This window comes from Schistocerca americana, chromosome 1 (genome assembly GCF_021461395.2).
Source record: "Schistocerca americana isolate TAMUIC-IGC-003095 chromosome 1, iqSchAmer2.1, whole genome shotgun sequence".
NCBI lineage: Eukaryota > Metazoa > Arthropoda > Insecta > Orthoptera > Acrididae > Schistocerca > Schistocerca americana.
The window spans coordinates 211,611,216-211,632,943 of NC_060119.1; the positions used below are offsets into that span (position 1 = coordinate 211,611,216).

The 21,728-nt window shown below is 40.2% G+C and overlaps 1 protein-coding gene across 1 annotated transcript in view; it reads left to right on the top strand.

Annotated features, from left to right (window-relative positions):
* Window positions 1–21,728, top strand: part of LOC124601302 (probable Rho GTPase-activating protein CG5521) — a 253,206-nt gene that overhangs the window by 112,587 nt on the left and 118,891 nt on the right. The window contains exon 23 of the mRNA XM_047136237.1: window positions 13,256–13,387. Within this exon, the coding sequence (XP_046992193.1) occupies window positions 13,256–13,387 (132 nt within the window). The remainder of the gene's footprint in view (window positions 1–13,255; window positions 13,388–21,728) is intronic.

Genomic DNA, 21,728 nt, shown 5'->3' on the forward strand with positions numbered 1-21,728 from the left:
ATTCAATATTGTCTTCTCAGTAGCTGCGTCCGTCTTACCTAAATCACACTGCAATTAAGAAGCCAGGATCCTAGATTATGTTTTCCAAAATCAAAAGTCAAGACCGTATTCATTGTTGAACACTTATGACAACCACAGTGCGATTTATTTGTTATCACTCACACACACAATATTCATGTGACCAGGCCTCTTACACTTAATAATCATCACATTAGGTAGGTCAAAAACTTCCAGATGATGCATGTGGTGAAACAAGCACAGAGTTCATGACTGTCATGTTGTACATCATGCTCTTCAATAGGATATTGTGAGTTGCCTGTATACACCCTCCACCTGTGCCCATTCACCCTGACTGATAACTGTGTGGTAATCATGCCGATATAAATGGCCGAACAGTGTTTAATAACAGCTGGTATATGAGGTGTCATTGGACAGGTGGCTCTCCCTATGATAGTATATGTTGTGCCAGTTACAGGCCTGGAATAGGTGGTGGTAGGAGGGTGCATAGGGCAAGTCTTGCAGCGAAGATGGTCACAGCGGTAGGAGCTGTAGGGTAGGGAGATGGCTGCAGAAAGAGCTTAAGGTATGACAAGGATATTGAGGAAATTGGGAGGGCGACGAAAATCTACTGTAAGTGTGGTGGGCCAAATCCCAAACAGAATGGATCTCATCAGGGCATGGTTTTAGGAAATCATGCCCTGATACATTCAAGACCAGGATAATATTGGGCGACAAGTGGTGTCCTCTGAAGTTGTTTTTTGGAGAGATCTGCAGTACCAGGATTCGATGTGATGACCTGGGAGATCTGCTTTTGGACTAGGCTGTTGGGATAATTACGCCAGTGAAGGCTAAAGTGAGAGAGGTGGTGTATTGCTGTAAAGAGCCTGCATCTGAACAAATGTGTTTGCCTTCAATACCAAGGTTATATGGGAGGGAGCGTTTGACATGGAAAGGGTGGCAACTGTCAAAATGTAAGTACTGTTTCTAGAATGCAGGAGAACTTCTGTGAAGTTTGGAAGGTAGGAGACGAGGTACTGGCGGAATTGAAGCTCTGGGGACGGGGCGGGAGTCGTGCTTCGGTAGCTCAGTTGGTAGAGCACTTACCCGCGAAAGGCAAAGGTCCCGAGTTTGATTCTCGGTCCGGCACACAGTTTTTATCTGCCAGGAAGTTTTGTAAGTACTGTTGTTTGTTAGCAGGTTCTAAGTGTATGAAAGTGTGTAGCTGGCCTTCGGTGAGGATGAGATCTACATCAAGGAAAGTGGTGTGGGCTTCAGAATAGGACTTTCTTACTAGAAAGAGCAGATAAGCAGTTGTTAGCATCCCACTTAGTAAATGAATCGACTTCCTTTACTTCCGGTACGATGGATGTGGAAGAATTACGGGCAAATTTTAAACACAAATCACGTATTGGAGAAGTATGTGCTGAAAAAGTGGGTTACAGACGGAAAAGACCCACTGTGGTTTAACAGCACAATTCGGAGAATGCTCAGGAAGCTAAGACAGTTGGACTTGCGGTACAAGAAAGATCGGGAGAATGTGAGGACAGGCAAAAGTTAGTTAGAGATTCATGCTGCTGTAAAAAGAGCGATGCGCGAAGCATACAACCACTACCACTGTCATACCTTAGCAAAAGATCTTGCTGAAAACCCAAGGAAATTCTGGTCTTACGTAAAATCGGTAAGCGGGTCGAAGGCTCCCATCCAGTCACTCACTGATCAGTCTGGCCTGCCTGCGGAAGACAGCAAAACGAAAGCTGAAATTTTAAATTTAGCATTTGAGAAATCTTTCATGGAGGAGGATCATACAAACATACCGCCATTTGAGTCTCATATAGATTCCTGTGTAGAAGACATATGATAGACATCCCTGGGGTTGTGAAGCAGCTGAATGGGTTGAAAATAAATAAATCGCCAGGTCCTGATGGGATTTCAATTCGGTTTTACAGAGAGTACTCTACTGCATTGGCTCCTTACTTAGCTTGCATTTATCGTGAATCTCGTGCCCAACGTAAAGTCCTGAGCGACTGGAAGATAGCGCAGGTGACGCCTGTATATAAGAAGGGTAGAAGGACGGATCCTCAAAATTACCGGCCAATATCCTTAACATTGGTTTGTTGCAGGATTTTTGAACATATTCACAGTTTGAATATAATGAATTTCCTTGAGACAGAGAAGTTGCTATCCATGCATCAGCACGGCTTTAGAAAGCATCGCTCCTGCGAAATGCAACTCGCCCTTTTTTCACATGATATCTTGCGAACCATGGATGAAGGGTATCAGACGGATGCCATATTCCTTGACTTCCGGAAAGTGTTTGACTTGGTGCCCCACTTTAGACTCCTAACTGAGGTACGAGCATATGGGATTGGTTCCCAAATATGTGAGTGGCCCGAAGACTTCTTAAGTAACAGAACCCAGTACATTGTCCTCGATGGCGAGTGTTCATCGGAGGTGAGGGTATCATCTGGAGTGCCCCATGGAAGTGTGGTAGGTCCGCTGTTGTTTTCTGTTTACATAAATGATCTTTTGGATAGGGTGGATAGCAATGTGTGGCTGTTTGCTGATGATGCTGTGGTGTACGGGAAGGTGTCGTCGTTGAGTGACTGTAGGAGGATACAAGATGACTTGGACAGGATTTGTGATTGGTGTCAAGAATGGCAGCTAAATCTAAATATAGATAAATGTAAATTAATGCAGATGAATAGGAAAAAGAATCCCGTAATGTTTGAATACTCCATTAGTAGTGTAGCGCTTCACACAGTCACGTCGATTAAATATTTGGGCGTAACATTGCAGAGCGGTATGAAGTGGAACAAGCATGTAATGGCAGTTGTGGGGAAGATGGATAGTCGCCTTCGGTTCATTGGTAGAATTTTGGGAAGATGTGGTTCATCTGTAAAGGAGACCGCTTATAAAACACTAATAAGACCTATTCTTGAGTACTGCTCGAGTGTTTGGGATCCCTATCAGGTCGGATTGAGGGCGGACATAGAAGTAATTCAGAGATGGGCTGCTAGATTTGTTACTGGTAGGTTTGATCATCACGCGAGTGTTACGGATATGCTTCAGGAACTTGGGTGGGAGTCTCTGGAGGAAAGGAGGCATTCTTTTCGTGAATCGCTGTTGAGGAAATTTAGAGAACCAGCATTTGAGGCTGACTGCAGTACAATTTTCCTGCCACCAACTTATATTTCACGGAAAGACCACAAAGATAAGAGAGATTAGGGCTCGTACGGAGGTATATAGGCAGTCATTTTTCCCTCGTTCAGTTTGGGAGTGGAACAGTGAGAGAAGATGCTAGTTGTGGTATGAGGTACCCTCTGCCACGCACCGTATGGTGGATTGCGGAGTACGTATGTAGATGTAGATATGTAGATGTAGAAATTTAAATGTGATGAGGTATTTAGAGATTCCAGGAATTTTGACAGGTCGGCCTCACCATGAGTCCATACAGAAAAGATGTCATCAATGTATCTGAACCAAACCAGAGGCTGAAGGCTTATGGATCCCAGGAAAGCCCCTCCAAGCGACCCATGAAAAGGTTGGTATAGGGAGCACACATCCTGGTTCCCATGGCTGCACCCCTGATCTGTTTGTATGTCTGCCCCTCAAAGGTGAAGTAATTGTGTAAAGTTGATTAAGATGAGCAAGAAGGATGTCATAGGCTTGGAATCAGGTGGGTGTTTACCAAGGATATGTTCAGCAGCAGAGAGACCATGAATGTGAGGGATGTTGGTATAGAGGGAATGGTGACAAGCAAGGTGTGTGGTGGGAGTTGGATGAGTACGGATTTCAGATGATCTAAGAAATGATTAGTATCTTTAATATAGGAGGGAAGTCTATGTACTATGTTGATCAACTAAGTCAGATATACATTCGGGGGTGCTTTGAAGGTAGCAATTACAGGATGGCCAGGATGATTGGATTTGTAGATCTTAGGAAGAAGGTAAAAGGTTGGGGTGTGTGGTTTGGGTGGGGTAAGAAAGTTCTATGGATTGAGGCGTAAGTCCTTGTTAGGGGTCTGAGGTTTTTAGAAGGGGCTGCAGGACAGTTTGCGTCACAGGGATGGGATCTTGATGGTATATGCTGTACGTAAAGATGTCAGATATCTGATGTAGTACTTCATTAACATTCTCCCGTCAGTCATGTTTCACAGTGGTAGATCCTTTGTCTGCTGGGAGGATAATGATGGAGTCACCAGGTTTATGGGAACATAGAGCATGGAGTTCTGCAGGAGACAGGTTATGGTCATGTTGTAGGAACCTGACAAAAAGTTATGAAGCAATGCTGCCCGTGAGGAATTCTTTGAAGGCTTGTAAGAGTTGATTCTAAGGTAGTGGTGATGGACCAACTTAGGATTGTGGTCGGAACTGTTCAAGGCAGGATTCAATGTCAAGTCTGCTGTTCGAAAAGATCTGGGATTGAGTTGCAAATTGATATTTCCAGTTGACATTACACATAAATGAAAGTAGGCCCTTCACCAAAGTGAGATAATACAGATAATACGGGGAAGGGGGGGGGGGGGGGGAAGTGCTTTGGACAAGAGGTTGAGAACACGCACCCCTACCTTTTACCTTCTTCCTAAGATCCACAAACCCAATTATCCTGGGCATCCTGTAGTTGCTGGCTTCAAAGTACCCACCGAACGTATATCTGCCTTAGTTGATCAACACTTGCAACCCATAGTACAAAGTCTTCCCTCCTATATTAAAGATATTAACCATTTCCCAGATTGTCTGAAATCCACGCCCGTTCCACTCCCACCACACACCTTGCTTGTGTCCATTGTGCCATCTCCCTCTAAACCAACATTCCCTACGTACATGGTCTCTCTGCTGCTGAATGTTTCCTCAGTTGATGCCCACGATTCTAAGCATATGACATCCTCCTTGCTCACATTAATCGACTTACACTTACCAACAATTACTTCACCTTTGAGGGGCAGACATATAAACAGATCGCTGGTACGACCATGGAAACCAGGAGGGCTCCTTCCTATACCAACCTTTTCATGCGTTGCTTGGAGGGGGCATTCCTGGGATCCGTAAGCCTTCAGCCCCTGGGTTGGTTCAGATATATTGATGGCATCTTTGCTGTGTGGACTCATGATGAGGCTGACCTGTTAAAATTCCTGGAATATCTAAATACTTCCTCCCAATTAAATTTCATATGGTCCCATTCCAAATCCCATGCCACTTTCCTTGATGGCAACTTCATCCTTGTTGAAGGCCAGCTGCACACTTTCGTCTACATAAAACCTACTAACAAACAATATTACTTACATTTTGACAGTTGCCATCCTTTACATGTCAAACGTTCCCTTCCATATAGCCTTGGCATTCGATGCAAACATATTTGTTCGGATGCAGACTCTTTACAATAATACACCACCTCTCTCACTTTAGCCTGCACTGGATGTAATTATCCCAACAACCTAGTTCAAAAGCAGCTTTCCTGGGTCATCACATCGAATCCTAGTACTGCGGATCTCTCCAAAAAACATTGGAGCACACCACTTGTCACCGTGTATTATCCTGGTCTTGAATGTATCAATCACCTACTTCGACAAAGCCATGATTTCCTAAAGCCATGCCCTGATGAGATCCATTCTGTCTGAGATTTTGGCCACTACACCTACAATAGCTTTTCATCACCCTCCCAATCTACTCAGTATCCTTGTCAGACCCTAAGATCTTTATGCATCCATCTCCCTACTCTATAGCTCCTACCCCTGCGACTGTCCTCACTGCAAGACTTGCCCTTTGCACCCTCCTACCACCACCTATTCCAGCCCTGTAACAGGCAAAACATATACTATCAAAGGGAAATTCACCTGTGAAATGACACCTCATATACCAGCTGTTATGTAAACACTGGTCGGCCATTTATATCGGCATGACTACCACACAGTTATCAGTCAGGGTGAATGGGCACAGGCAACTCAACAATATCCTATTGCAGAGCATGCTGTACAACATGACAGTCATGAACTCGGTGCTTGTTTCACCACACGCATTATCTCAGTTTCTCAGAACTTCACAGGTGGGTTTACATCTTTAATTTTCTGTCTTGTCTGTTTTTTGCTCCCACCCCCCCCTCCCGTACTGCTGCTGTATACAATGCACTTAGCTTTTCACTTTTCAACTCATACAGGTTGGTTTTGTAGTAATCTCTGTCTTGCATATTACCCTGTCTTCCACCTTTAAGCTCTCAGGGTCTCAACAATCAGTCTTTCCTTCTCATCCCGTCCAGGAAGTCTGCCCTGACGCGGGGTTCTGGATGACTTCCTAAACTGTTCCCCTTTCCCTAAACCTCTCCAGTCCTTTTCCTTCACCCCTCTCCTTCTCATTCAACTCTTCTGCCAGAAGGAGGAGCTACTGGCTCCAAAAGCTTGTAATCCTTTTGTGTGTGTGTATTCCCCTGCCACCGCTGGGTGAGTAGACTTTTTATCTATCCATTTACATTATGATCTCTTTTAAAGTGTTTAACATTCTTCTGCTAAGTACTAGTTCTAAAAAAGCAAGAAAAATTTGGACTGTTTCAGCATAAAAAGGAAACAAAACTATCGGTAATGCCGTGTGTGTGTGTGTGTGTGTGTGTGTGTGTGTGTGTGTGTGTGTGCGCGAGAGAGAGAGAGAGAGAGAGAGAGAGAGAGAGAGAGAGAGCGAGAGAGAGAGAGAGAGAGAGAAGGACATCTCTCACATCTATGACCGAGACAGGATTCGAACCTGCTACCATACCGGTCACACAGTTCCATTTGATTTGATTGCTAAGAACTTAAAGCAAGGCAGGAGTAGAAACTTCTGTCAGTTATTCAAGAGGAAATGAAAGAAACTGCAGCTATAGGTCTGTGCTTTTTAGGAATGATGAAGACAACTTGGGAATGAACAGTGCATATAACTGCAAAATTTTAGCCAAATGTTTTGATATATTACTCAATTGTGAGTCACGAAGAGAAAGATTATACTTTATAGAACTTTAAGTAATCTGAGAAACAATCCAGTCTTTAAATGAGGAAGAATTCTGCATTCCATGGTGAATTTTAAGACCTTAGGAGAAGCTAGTATAATATCAGGAATTTTAAAATTTTTTAAAAGACAAACATGTCTGACACTTGGTAAACTTATGAAAAAATCTGAGATGAAGGGAACTTATGAAATGACTGAAAAATAAGACTAAACTATCTGCTACACAAAAAGTTAACAAAATAGCCATCAACTGTAATCGTTTTCTTAATTCATGTAAGATAAAAATTTTTCACTTCCCATAAGAACAGGAGCTGGATGCAGACTTTGAAGAATATCAGAGGGGGGTAGGTACTGTGCGCCATAAATCAATAATCTGAAGTTAATACGTGATGCACGAATTAAAGACTACTTCTGCACAGTTGTATGTTTTAAAAAGTTTAGAACTTAATAGACAGACTGACTTGGTTTGGGATTCTGGTATATATTGGCATAGATAAGTAAATACAGGAGCTCTTGCAAGAAAAGTATTCAGTACAGATCTAAAATAAAATACAGGGGTGGCTTGAAAAGTTCTCAGGGTCACTACAAGAGATCAGCGCTAGCACAACAAGAGTTGTTCACATGATATTCTTTGGACTGTTGCTTGTAAACACGTGTCACATCAGTGCTCTTGGAAGAGATTTATGGTGGTCATGTGGTTCTGTTGTTGTTCTTGCACAGTGATTTGCAAAGATGGAAAAAATCGCGATTCAAGCAGCGATTAAATTCTTCGTAAAGAAAGGTATAAAAGCAAAGAGCATTCATGCTGATTTCCAGAACACACTGAGGGACTCTGCTCCTTCATATTCAACTGTTGCCAAGTGGACAAATGAACTTAAATTTGGTCGGGAGAGCTTAGATGATGGAAAAGTGCACAAAATGTTCATGGAGGATCACTATTTGAAAGTGCGTGAAATTGCTCACACTTGCCAGATGTCATCTGGAAGGGTATATCACATTTTAACTGAAGAATTGGAAATGAAAAAAATTATCTGCAAAATTGGTGCCGCGACTCTTGAAGCTGGACAAAAACGCATGAGAATGGACATACTGGAACAATGTTTGGTGCATTTTAGGAGAAACAAACAAGGCTTTTTGCACCAGTTTGTAACCACAGATGAAACTTGGGTGCACTACTATATCCCAGAGACAAAACAAGTCAAATCAGTGGAAACATGCTGATTCTCCACCACCAAAGAAAGCAAAGACAATTCCTTCAGTTTGTAAGATCATGGCGTCAGTGTTCTGGGATGCAAAGGGGATTCTGTTTGTAGATTATCTACCCACTGGGCAAACAATTACTGGAGAATACTATGCTAACCTCCTGGACAAACTGCAACAAAATATGCACAATAAAAGGCCAGGTTTAGCAAGGAAGAAAGCCATCTTCCATCAAGACAACGCTTGCCTGCACACATGTGCTGTTTCCATGGCAAAAATACATGAACTAAGGTATGAATTGTTGCCACAGTGGCCTTATTCACCTGATATGACTATGTCAAACTTCCGTCTTTTCCCAAAACTGAAATTTTTTTCTTTGTGGACAAAGATCCACTTCAAACGGAGAATTGATAGCTGGAGTTGACAACTATTTTGCAGGCCTGGAGGAACCTCATTTTCGAGATTGGATCAAGGCACTGGAACATCATTGGACCAAGTGCATTAATCTGCAATGAGACTACATTGAAAAATAAAAAAAAGTTGTATGAGATCTATTTGTGATCATGACAGAGTTAAACTGTTAGGTTATCACCAAACCTTCTCAATTTGTGTGCTTGAAAAGAAGGATCAGAAAATGCCTGCAGCAATTGGGCGGAAAAGGGATAATCTCAAAATTGACTGTTTAGTATTTCCCGATGATGTAGCAAGTCTGTCAGACAGTGTAGATCTAACACAAAAACGGATAAAAATTCTCAATACAAAGCATAGAAATATCAGAACAACACACAAATTTCCCTGGTAGTAAAAAGCAAGCTTATCCTGACTTAGCCTTGTCTATTATGGGTTAGGAACCTAGTGGCAACCCTGGCAATTTTATTAGCTCCTGCTGATGTTGCACGTACTGTGTGCAATATACCCTTTGTAACAGTGTGCAGAAGTGAGGGTATCGATGGAGATCAGTTGCGCTTGAGCAGTCCAAAGCAGATCTTGGTCTACTGGTTAATATACATTACAGAATCCACACAAGCACAATACATCACTATTTTAAACTCCTAATGTACAAACGGTTAACATACATTACAGAATCCACACAAGCACAATACATCACTATTTTAAACTCCTAATGTACAAACAGTAGACCATCACATACTGTTTAAAGGCCCTCATGCATCTGGTCTCTGCTGTGGGTGTTAAACTGCGAGCTGTAGTTTGTTCCTAGATTCTTCACTTAATACTGTTTCCTAAGACTTTGTAACTAGGCTTTCACAGGATAATTGGCAAGTATCTTCAAGTATCTGCATATTCAGGTTCTCCAGAATTTCTGTGACACCCCACTGTGAAATGAACAAACCTGTGCACATACATGCTGAGCTTCTTTGTATCCTTCAATATTTCCTGTTTGTGCGAAAAGACGTGAACAATATTTTAGAAATAGAACAAGGGGAAGAAAAACATAAATTTTGGAATGACACAGAAGAATACAAAAGTGTGAAAAAATTATAGTTGAAATTAGAAATATTGTAAAACATTTTGAAGAAATTAAATGGTAAACACATGTTGTGGGGCAGCGGGTGGAATAATTGTTAATGTTCCTATTATTTATTTAATGCTGTTGTTTGCCGTTCTCAACACTGGCTCTCTAACTACAATATTGGCAACCAGAAAGTGATTAGCAAAATGTGAAGCCTGTAATTAGAATTCCTAGTGCCCACTCCATCTGAGAAATACATTTATAGCTACAGCTTATAGCTCTGAGGAATTAGGAGATCGTCTGGGATTCATAATCAAAAACCATTCTCTCTAAAATGTTCACTATATTCTGAAAGTCACAGACCAAAAAGAATCCACACAATCCAACTACCAGAGCAGTTCAGAGTCTCATGCGCTGATCCAACTATAACTGTTCAAATTAAATGTTTAAGTGAATGCTCACCATAATTTGATGATAATGTTCATCAAACGCCACGCTAATAATGGTAGAATGTCTGTCCTGCGGCGGCATGTGAAAATACGACATACGCAAAATAAAGATAGATCATTAATGTCATCCCAAAATTAACACTTCACTCGAAAACGATTTCATGGTTACGCGTATCTCGAGTAACTTATTACTGCATCCGAGGCTGTTTATATCAACGATACCGACGTGACGCGACTCCCGGCACAGGTGGTGCGCTAGTCAGCGTCTGGAGAGAACTGGGGCCTTTTTCTTCTCGTGCAGCGTTCTTACATATAAAGCCGCGGTGCGGACGGCTAAGGGAACGCCTGATCAAATCTGCTCTCCCGACTAGCCGCTGGGCTAGTAATGCACCACTTTAAATTATTGAATAAATCATTGCTTCCTTTGCTGATGGCCGATGAAGCTTTCAATTTAATTGTGCAGTCAGCACACAAGTAAGTAATCATAATAACAGTCTGACGTGGCTAAGTCAAATATTTTGGGCAAGAGAATTAATTTAATTACACTACACGCAGTAGACGAGCTCTGAACTTGCCCTTTGGAGATACACTGTTGCTATAGTTTTATAGTTATTCTGTTGAAACTTCTCACATTTTTATGATTATAGCGGATCTCCCTTCTACTTAAATTTAAACATCCTAGCTTTATTTATTCGCCTACTTAATCTATCTTGCTTCCTTAATTTCTAAGACAAAAACCAGAAAATCCTGAATTTCAACTAAAATTTTAATTTGTGAGATCCAGAATACTGTTTCTACTAAATTATTATGCAAAAGGAATCTAAATATAAATTTTTAAGTTTCTAGCTCTTTTCTGTTGTGCCAATGATTTTTACAGAAAAACATCCAAATTTTGAAAATGGTTAAAGTTATTGAATTGATATCCAACACATATTGATTTTGTATTACTCCTGACATGCTAGAAACGTTTCAGGTTATTTACTTGATTTTTAAAGTATTGCGCAACATTTATGATGTCAGAGCTAGTTACAGCGGACTGGCTGGCACACAATGGAAAGACTGATGTGAATTTTATAAGGCATGAGTATGCTGCTTCCCTACAATGTGGCCTATGAGAGTGCATGAAAATGTATAATAAATTTGCTTAAAGAGACAAGAAATAGAAGACAAAACCAAATACAAAAGAAAAATAATAAGTGGGAACTGTCTAAGACAAAATGTTTCCATCAAGGCAGAGAAGAAAATGGAAAACAGAAGAGGGGAAAGAAGAAAATTGAATACATGGAGCATTAGAGAAAGCAAAAAGTTAATTTGTCTACTTAAATGTGGCTTTTAGCTGGTGTGTATTGAAAAAAAGGAGCATTACAGTTTTTTGTGGGTTGTGTGACATGATTAGCTTGTGTTTGTTGGTGATAGATATGTCGCATATTAAAAAGTGAGGGGGGAAAAGTAATAACTGATTTTGTAGCTTATAGTCAAGAAAGAAATTTTACCATCATTATTAAAACTATATGGTCAAAAAAATGAAAGAAAGAGTAACCATGATTGAAGAAAACAAACCAAGAATAGAAAAAGGTGTTTTGTGTAAAGCAATGTGTAGTATAACTTTGCCCTAACTGTTTGGTTTCCATCCTAGTTTATTGCTTCATGTCTTTACTTTCAAGATTTTTAATTTTAGACATATTTTTAGGTACCCCTTGCTCACTTATTAAGAAAGCTGGAATATATTATTGCTGAGCGTAAAAGTGGCTATGTTAAAGTTGATGTCCCGATCTTCAGTGTGCTTAATTTAATAATGAGATTTAAATCTTTAACCGTAATGTTTTAATCCTTATAATCACATATTTCAACCTCTGAATTAATTTTCACTTAAAAGTGAGTTTTCAAATGTGTTCATAAATCACTGAAGGTTCATTTGTGAACATAATGTGGCTGAAATTAGGTTACTTCATGGTTAACTACTCACAGAGTTATTTGCGGTGTTAATCTTCGTCTCGTTACAATATTACCATTAAAAAACTTCAATTTTTCCCCTACTTGAAACTGATATAGTGAGTAATGAATAAGAAGTATTACAAGTAACATTATTAGTATCCTGAAAAAGAAATGAGGCAATGCAGTCATTAAGGCAGTCTATTTACATTTGAGAGAAGTATGGTCCGAATCCTTGTCTGAATGTCCAGACATTGAGTTTCTGTAAGCTATGTATTTATATAATAAATGGATGTATGAATGTATTTCGTTGTAAACCACTGGGCCAATTTCAACCAAACTTAGTTCACATACCACTTGTTGTTGGAAAAGGATCACTATGGGAGTAAGAACCTCCTGCCTTCCTTAGGGATGGAGATGTATTGAAATGGAGTGACATAGGAGATGGACAGAGAGAGGGGAGGGAGGAGGAGGAGGAGGAGGAGGAGATGTACATAAAAGTGAGGAGAGGAAGGGAAAGGTTTAGGAGACAGGTGGGAGATGAGAGGGGTAGTGGGCATGCTGAGGATGGACAATGGTAGTGGGCATGTGTGAGGAGGCATATTGAAGTACTGTGGGTGTAAGTTATTGTTCTACTCATAGAGATGGGGACGAGAAGGGGGTGACCAAAAAAAGTCCTAAAATTATCTGTTGATATTTCATTCCCGTATTTTGTCATCTTGGAATGCTTTAAAATTATGACGTGCAATTTGTATATTATTTGTAGTGCTCAGTGTGTCAACTGGGTTGTGAGAATTTGGTGATACATTTGTCAATGTGTGCACAGAGCAAAGAGCATACCACTTGGCTGAATTGGTATTCAGATACATTCAACATCCTCTGTGGTGTCAGATGGTGTAAAACAGCAAAAAATCAGACGTGTGTGTAAAATATGTGATATGGAAGCCGCTAGTGAAAAGCCACTTTCCTTGTATAAATTAAGGCAAGTACCACAATTTCCTTTTCAGATGGACACAATTGATTTCCTTCTGCCTTCTTTCTGATCTGAGCTTCCATTCTGTCTCTAATAACCTGTTTACAGACTGTTGACCCTCTACCCTTTATCTCTTCTTATTTTCCTGATTCCAAAAGGTACCCTCTCCAGTTGTGTACTATTAATTGGTTTTTCAATATTTTATTTTAACAATTAGTAAGTATATGTGAAATTATACTCAAGCATGTCTCTTTCCTTGCAGGCTGTTGTCAACACAATAGTGCAATATTGCGGACCTCGTTTCTTTTCACTGATGTTACCAGGCTATTCACTGCTAATGTATGACTTTATTCATGCAGCCAATACTGTTTTATCTTCGAATGATATAGCAACTGTAAGTATTTTTACATCTAGAAATAGGCATGTAGCCACTGTATTTCTCATATTGCTGTATTGAGAGATTGTTAAAAAGGAGTTATGGAAAGGCGTGGAATCATTAGGACAGAAATATGAAACACCTGTATAACTACGTAATTATTAAAATAAACAGCAACTCCTGATCATTTGTCAGTTTAAAATAAGCGCACACACTTCTGCAGTTGAATACACTGTGCCAGAGCTGCAGCTGTGCACCTTGACTGGGTTGGGTAATTGTGTTGGGTGGAGTGGGCAAGGGGAGGAAAGTGGCAGGGTCCAAAGGGAAGAGTTGGGGAAGGGTAGCTAATAGCTACAATGTAGACATCATGTGGTAATGTGCCACATTCCCTTCTCTGAACTACATACATTAAAGTTGTCCTTGCAACATATCCTTCATTTTCATAATCCTCCAGGGCTCAGTCTTTGCTAGTCCCCTGTCATACAATATTTAACTTTTCTAATTATGCACTAAACCACCCCCCCCCCCCCAATTCTAAATCCTCCGCTTCATTCTCCACCCCCCCCCCCCCCCCCCATTCCGATTGTGTGGTACACGAATTCACTGGCACTCATTTCGCATTCTTATTTTGTGCACCTCCTGCCTGTCCCTCGCACATTTGTAACCTGTACACCTGCTGTCTCCCAGCCATCAGCCACCCTGTCTCAATCCTCTCCCCCACTCCCTGCCTCCTTTCTCCCCTTACCCACTCCACTCAACACAGTCCCTCATCTCAGTGTGTGTGCTCTGGTTCAAAAAGAGATTCATCCAAAAAGTAGTAAAGTTTTCTGTCTTGTCTGTGTGTGCCTTTTGATGAGTCGATGCGTATACTATTTGGTGAGTTGTTCCCTCTCCTCCTGAATTGTTATTTCGTACCAGAACTTTCCATTACCAAATTTAAAATAAATTTTATGTAATAATAGATGTTGAGATACATTAGAGATAGTTTTATAAAATTAGTGATGAAGGAGGTAGAGTAGAATTTGAAGATAATTTCAGCTACAAATTGGTGGAGTTTGATAATATTTCAGTTTTGTTTCAGTCGTTTATCTCTTTTTCCTTGGAATATGCACTCCATTTCAGAGTTAGAGTTCTGAGAGATTATTGTAATCAGTTGTGTATATATTCATTTGGACACATCGGGATGAAGTTTATATTAGTGGCCAAGGTGATTTTAGGAAAGGTTTGTTTGAGTGGCTTGCCATCAGTCAACATTGGTGTGAGGAAAAGCCTCTGTTCTCAGATAATATAAGGAAAACAGCTCACACATTGTCATCTTACATCTCAGAAGTTAGCCTGATTCATTGAGCTCTTATGTAGACATTGGTAAGTTGTTAATGTGCCTATATTTAGCTTTGAATCCTCTGGTCAGTGTTGGCATTATGATGTGTCAACAGCTTGGAATAACTGCATCATCTGCAGAAAGTCTTAGGTGACACTACTCGGAAAGTCAGTTGACTGCTAATGATTGTAAGGTCATAGCATATTTCATACTGCACGATTCTTGTACCTTCAATCACAATGTAATTGTTGCTCTTAATAAGTGTGAATACCGACTGTAATGTTGGTAAAGATACCAATTCATCATGTGATGGAGACAGTGAGCAGTATATATGCTCATGAAGAGCAACTGGGACATTATAACCCGGCTTATAAACTTTTGTTCTTTTTCAGAGCAAGCCACTATACATACATCTCGCACAACGTACTGAAAGATTTGGATTGAGGCAGTCAGATAGCTGCAGTATTTCTTGATTTCAGAAAAGCATTCGACTCGGTACCACACCTATGCTTATTGTCAAAAGTTCAATCATATGGGTATCAAGTGAAATTTGCAACAGGATTACGGACTTTTTGGTGGGGAGGATATAGCATGTTACCTTGGATGGAGAGTCATTGTCAGATGTAGAAGTAACTTCAGGTGTGCCCAAGGGAAGTGTGTAGGGACCCTTGTTGTTTATGTTGTACATTATTGACCTTACAGACAATATTAACAACCACCTCAGACTTTCTGCAGATGATGCAGTTATCTATAAGGAAGTACTGTCTCAGAGAAGCTGCATAAATATTGTCAGGTGTTGATAAGATTTCAAAGTGGTTTAAAGATTGGCAACTTGCCTTAAATGTTCAAAAACATAAAATTACACTCTTCCCAAAATAAAAAAAAAATAGTATACTATCACTGTAATATCAGTGAGTCACAGTTAGAATCAGCCACTTCATGCAAATAACTAGGTGTAACAGCTTGTAGGGATGTGAAATGGGATGATCACATAGGCTCCATTGTGGGTCAAGCAGGTGGCAGACTTTGATTTATTGGTAGAATCCTGGGGGAGTGCGATCAGTTTACAAAGTTGATTGCTTACTAAACTCTTCGGTGACCAGGTCTAGAATATTACTGAAGTGTGTGGGACCCGTACCAGATAAGGCTAACGGGATATTGAACATATACAGAGAAGGCAGAATGAATGGTCGCAGGTTTGTTTGACCCATGGGAGAGCATTCCTGAGATGCTGAAGGAACTGAACTGGCAGACTCTTGAAGATAGATGTAAAATAATTAAGAAGGCTAGAAGAGAGCAGACAAGCAGTTGTTAGGATATTAATTAGACACTGATCTGGTCTCACTTAGTTCCAGCAAGATGGATGTAAACGAATCATGGGAAAAGTTTAAGCAGATTTTAACTCTTGGTCTGGGGAAATATATGCTCAGTAAGTGGATTAAGACTGGAGAGACCTACCATGGTTTAATAACAAGATTTGAAACTGCTGAAGACGCAGAGGTTGTTGCACTCCCGGTCAAAAGGGGATGCTCAAATGATGATAAGCAAAGGTTAGTTGAGATTTGTGCATCAGTGAAAGGGATTATGCGTGAAGGATACAACTACTACCACCGTCATGCCTAAACTAAAGATCTGGCAGGGAACCCGAGAAAATTCTGGTCCTATGTAAAATCGCTAAGTGGGTCTAGGGCTTGTTGACCAGTCTGAATGGCAGTTGAAGATAGCAAAATGAAAGCCAAAGTTTTAAATTTCTCGTTCAGGCAGTATAATCATAGAAACATATTGTGATTGACTATCAAATCGATTCCCATATGGACAACATAGTAATGAGCGTACCTGGTGTAGAGAAACAACTGAAGGAGTTGAAAACAAATAATTCAACAGGTCCAGTTTCAAAGAGTACTCAATGGCATTGGCCCCTTGCTTAACTTGGATTTATTGTGAATCCCTCACCCACCACAAAGTCTCAAGCGACTGGAAAAAAGCACAGCTGACTACTGTGTATAAGAAGGGCAAAAGAACGGATCTGCAAAATGACAGAGTAATATCCCTAACACTGGTTTGCCACAGAATGCTTGAACATGTTCTAATCTCGAATATAATAAATTTTCTTGAGATTGAGAAGCTTATGTCCATGAATCAGCATGGTTTGAGAAAACATCGCTCACACAAAATTCAGCTTGCCCTTTTCTCAAACAATACAAATTGAAATATGGATGAAGGGCAACAAGCAAATTGCATATTTCGAGATTTCCAGAAAGCTTTTGCTACGGTGCCCCATTGCTGGCTGTTAAAGAAGGTCTGCACATACGGAATAGATTCACAGATACACGAGTTGCTCGAAGACTACTTAACACTATGCCATCTGGCGACACCACAGTGGTGTCATGCACGAAATAGCGGGCAACGGCCGCTGATGCCACAGTGGTGTCGTCTGCATAGCATCGCTGAGTGGCCAGCGACACCAGAGCGGTGTTGTGAGCATAGTATCACACAGTGGCTGGCAACAGCAGTTAGTATGTTTTGCATTCTGCTGGTATTTTGTTTAGGTAACAGTAAGTTACACACGTCAACAAGTGCTTTGTTGGTGGACGAAAGAGACACTAGGATTATTTACCATAAATGCACGGACGTCTTGTCTGATGTTCAAGACGGCTTGGCCGATTGGGAAGAAGACATTGGATGTCAAAAAAACGAAAGTGAAGCAGAATCATAGGAAGAGAGTGAAATACGTCCAAGAAGAATTTTGGCGAACACTACGGTTGCCAACTGATTCAGCTGAATCGTAGGAAGAAGACAGTGCACAGTGGTCAGACTTTGATCTACTGAGGACCAATAATAAATTTGAAGGATACCTAGGTTGAGGATATCGTACAATTATATATTGGGAACAAGCTATTTGAATATATTAGCAACTAAAACAACAGGCACTACAGTCAAAATTGCAATAGAAGGAAACTGGATTTAAAAAAATGCCGCATTTGTTGACATTATGGGACCCAAACTCAGGAAATGGTTTGGGATCGCTATCCTTATGGGAACTGTAAAAAAAGCAAGGAGCGATGATTATTGGTCAACGAATCCATTGATAGACACACTGATATTTCGCTACAGTATGTCTCGCAACCAATTCAGACAAATATTATCATTTTTACATTTTTCTGACAGCAACAATAAACCGGATAAATCCGACCGGCTTGTCGAAGTGCAATCTGTAATTGATTATTTTTCCAAAAAGTTTAAAGAAACATTTAATGTAAATCAAAACATCCCAATTGGTGAAGGAATGATCCTGTGGCATGGATGGTTAAATTTTAAAGTTTACAACCCGTCGAAAAATTACGAAATACAGCATACTCATTCAGATGCTGTGTGATTCGAGTACGGGGTACATTTTCTCATTCAAGATATATTCTGGTGCTGGACAGCCTTTAGCAAAAACAGTGATGGAACTATTGACACCTTCTGATGGAAAGTGGCATCACATCTGCATGGATAATTACTATAACAGTGTAGAGCTTGCAGAGAAGTTACTTGAATAGAAAATTCGAGTTTGTGGAACGATATGGCAAAATAGAGGATTTCTGGAAAATTAAAGCACTCAAAAGTTAATGTGTTTGAAGCTTGTCATCAACGGAAAGGTGGCAAGCGGTCGCCGACAAGCCAAGTAATCTCACTTAGCACTGCCGGCGCCGAGCCAAGTGTTAAGTTATAGAATGCAGTATGTTGTCCTTGATGGCAAGTGTTCATCAGAGGCAAGGGAATTGTAAGGAGTGACCCAGGGAAGTGTGATAGGACCACTATTATTTTCTATGTACATAAATGATTTGGCAGACAGGGCATGCAGCAATGTGCAGTTGTTTGGTGATGATACTGTGGTAAACAGTAAGGTGCCAAAGTTCAGTTACTGTTGGAGCATACAAGATGACTTAGACAAAGTTTCTAGTTGTTGTGGTGAATGGCAGCTAACTATAAATGTTCAAAAACGTAAGTTAATGTGGATGGGTAGGAAGAACAAACCCATAATGTTTGGATACAGTATTACTAGTGTCCCTGCTTGACACAGTCGTTTAAATATCTGGGTGTAACATTGCAAAGCAATATGGAATGGAACGAGTATGTGAGGACTGTGATAGGAAAGGTGAATGATCGACTTCCGTTTACTGAGAGAATTGTAGGAGAGTGTGGTTCATCTGTAAAGGAGGCTTGATATAGGATGTGACCTATTCTTGAGTAATGCTCGAGTATTTGGGATCCATACCATGTCGGATTAAAGGAAGACATCGGAACAATTCAGAGGTGGGGTTGCTAAATTTGTTACTGATAGGTTCAAACAACATGCAAGTGTTGTGGAGACGCCGAGAAAACTTAAATGGGAATCCCTCGAGAGAAGGCAATATTCTTTTCGAGGAACACTATTGAGAACTGGCATTTGAAGCTGACTGCAGAACGATTCTGTTGCCTCCAACATAGGTTGCGCGTATGGACCACGATGACAAGATACGAGAAATTGGGGCTCATATGGGGGCATTTAGACAGTCATTTTTCCCTTGTTCATTTGCGAGTGGAACAGGAAAAGGAATAACTTGTAGTGGTACAGGGTGCCTTCCGCCATGTCCAATAAGGTGAGTTGTGGAGTATCAGTGTAATGTAGATATCCCAAGAAAGTCTGCTAACAAAACTTCAAGAACTGTAGGAATATATTACAATCCCTACATATCACTCACATAGGAATTGTGAGGACAAGATTAGAATAATTACAGCATGCACGGGGGCATTCGAACAATCATTCTTCCTGCACTCCTTATGTGAATGGAACAGGAAGAAACCCTATTAAATGGTAAAATAGGACCTACCCTCTTCCATGCAGTTCGCGATGGTTTTGCAGAGTATGACTGTAAATGTAGATGTAGCTGTCGTGTCACAGCAGCCTGGATGAAGGCATTCGTAAGATGAGCTGTCATGGTATTGTGCTGATTGTGGACAATTGAGAAGCTTCCTTTACAGATTCCATTGTCTGATTTCCACACTGGATATTCCAATATCATACATGTAAGTGAATACCACCTGGATATTTTTAAAGTCATTACAACAGAGCAGAAGATCATTACAGAATCTCAGTTTATTTGACCTTACATGTTTTTATTGACTCATTTTGCACATGGTCACACCCAGTTATGGTGTTATTTCTGAGGCAGTGCAGCTACTCATGTTCTAATACATTTACTCCATAATGGTTTTGTTGTTTATAATAAAAATAAGTTTCAGCAACACAGTAATTTACACTATCACAATACAAAACAGTTTTCACATGGCCTTTCCCTGTCCTCCTCCTAGGCTTGAGAATGGAGTTGTGTGCTCTGGTGAAAAGATATTCACCAAGCTTTTGTCCAATATGAAGCAAGAAACTGGGAATCCATACCTATTCAAAATAAAATTAAAAACATAAAACTCAGCTCAATAGCCTCTCTTCCTACACATTATGCGAGTATCTAGATTCAGTAATTGAAGAGTTCTGTTAGCTACATGGTAGCAGTATTTATTGTAAGGTTGCATGACATGTCATAATATACTGTACACATTGCTCAGTTTTTTCATTGAATTGGGTGTGTTTTTTCTGTAAAAAACACTAGTAATCAAGTAAATATGAAGCTACCAACAGCAGATAAACAGCAGCTTTATAACGTAACCGAGGAAGCGGCAGCTTCTTTCACAGTAGCAGCTTTCTTTCTAATTTACTCAATTTAATTTAGATGGCGTGTGAATAGCATTAATTAGTATAATATAGTTCTTTATTAATACAGTATACAGATTAAGTTCCTATAATTTCCTTTTTACTAATGTTTACCATGACTGTTTCCACATCCCTGAATGAATGTTTCCCTTCTTGATGGGATGTACTGCAAATCATGAGTGGATAAATAAACTTTTGAATTCCGTAGACAGTGGAATCACTGAAGTCAAGAACTCGCTGTAGAAAAAGGGCACTATGTGTCTGTTGACTGCTCAGTTCTTCCTCTATACAATGAGTTGCTGTCTTCAGTTTTTCCATAATTCATATTCCACTCTGGATTTACCATTTTCATGTAGATGCCTTAATGAAATGGAATTTCATGATATAATCTTTTCAGAAGTTAGAGTAAAACAGAAGAGCTTTAGTTCTTGGTTAAAGTGTCTGCTCTAAACATATTAAGGATCAAAATGAGAATTATTCACTTGGAGCCTAACACTTTCTACTATTGCCTCGTGAATTGCTATGGAGAATTCTTGATCTATATAGTCACCATTTTCAAATGTGTTAATGCCAAAGTCAATCAGGTGGCATATAATTTTAATCTTGACTCAATAAAAGTCATATCTGAAACCCACAGCAGGGTGGTTTCTCAATTAGGAATGGAAGGTTTTGGCAGTGAAAGCACAATACAGGTGGTAATATCCCACTTGGATACATTTGAGTGTAATGACTTAGTGCTAGTCATTGGACTGGGCCAAGAAGATATTTTACCTCCAAACGATCTGTCAGTCCGGTGCTCTCGGGATATTTTTGTACCTTAATTATTTTCATGTTCGGACACCTTGCTTGAATTCCTTGATGCTGTGGACTTATTACGCAGTGCCACGAATTCTTGCCGTTTCGCTTCGTCACATGTTGCAGAGGGCTAAGGGCTGGAAGAGAGCTTTTTAGTATTCAAGCTGCAAAATGACAACCACTTCTTAAATAACTCTTTGGTATTTTGTTACTCTTATGTAACAATTACAATGTTGGGTGAACAGATCTTAAATTAATCAGAACACCATCTTCAAAGAGAGCCTTAGAGCAGAACAGAATAGAGTAATGTTTCTCTTAAGCTTCTATCAACTGTTTTCAGGGCAATGTCATTGTTGGCAGCACCTCTTGCTCTCCGCCTTCCAAACTATCAACAAGCCATGACACGAAAATGTAAGCAACACCACCACAGCAGGTGGGGACTCACGATCACGGTCATGCTTTGCCAATGTCCTGTGCTCTTGCTTTATACATATTATCATTACTGTGCA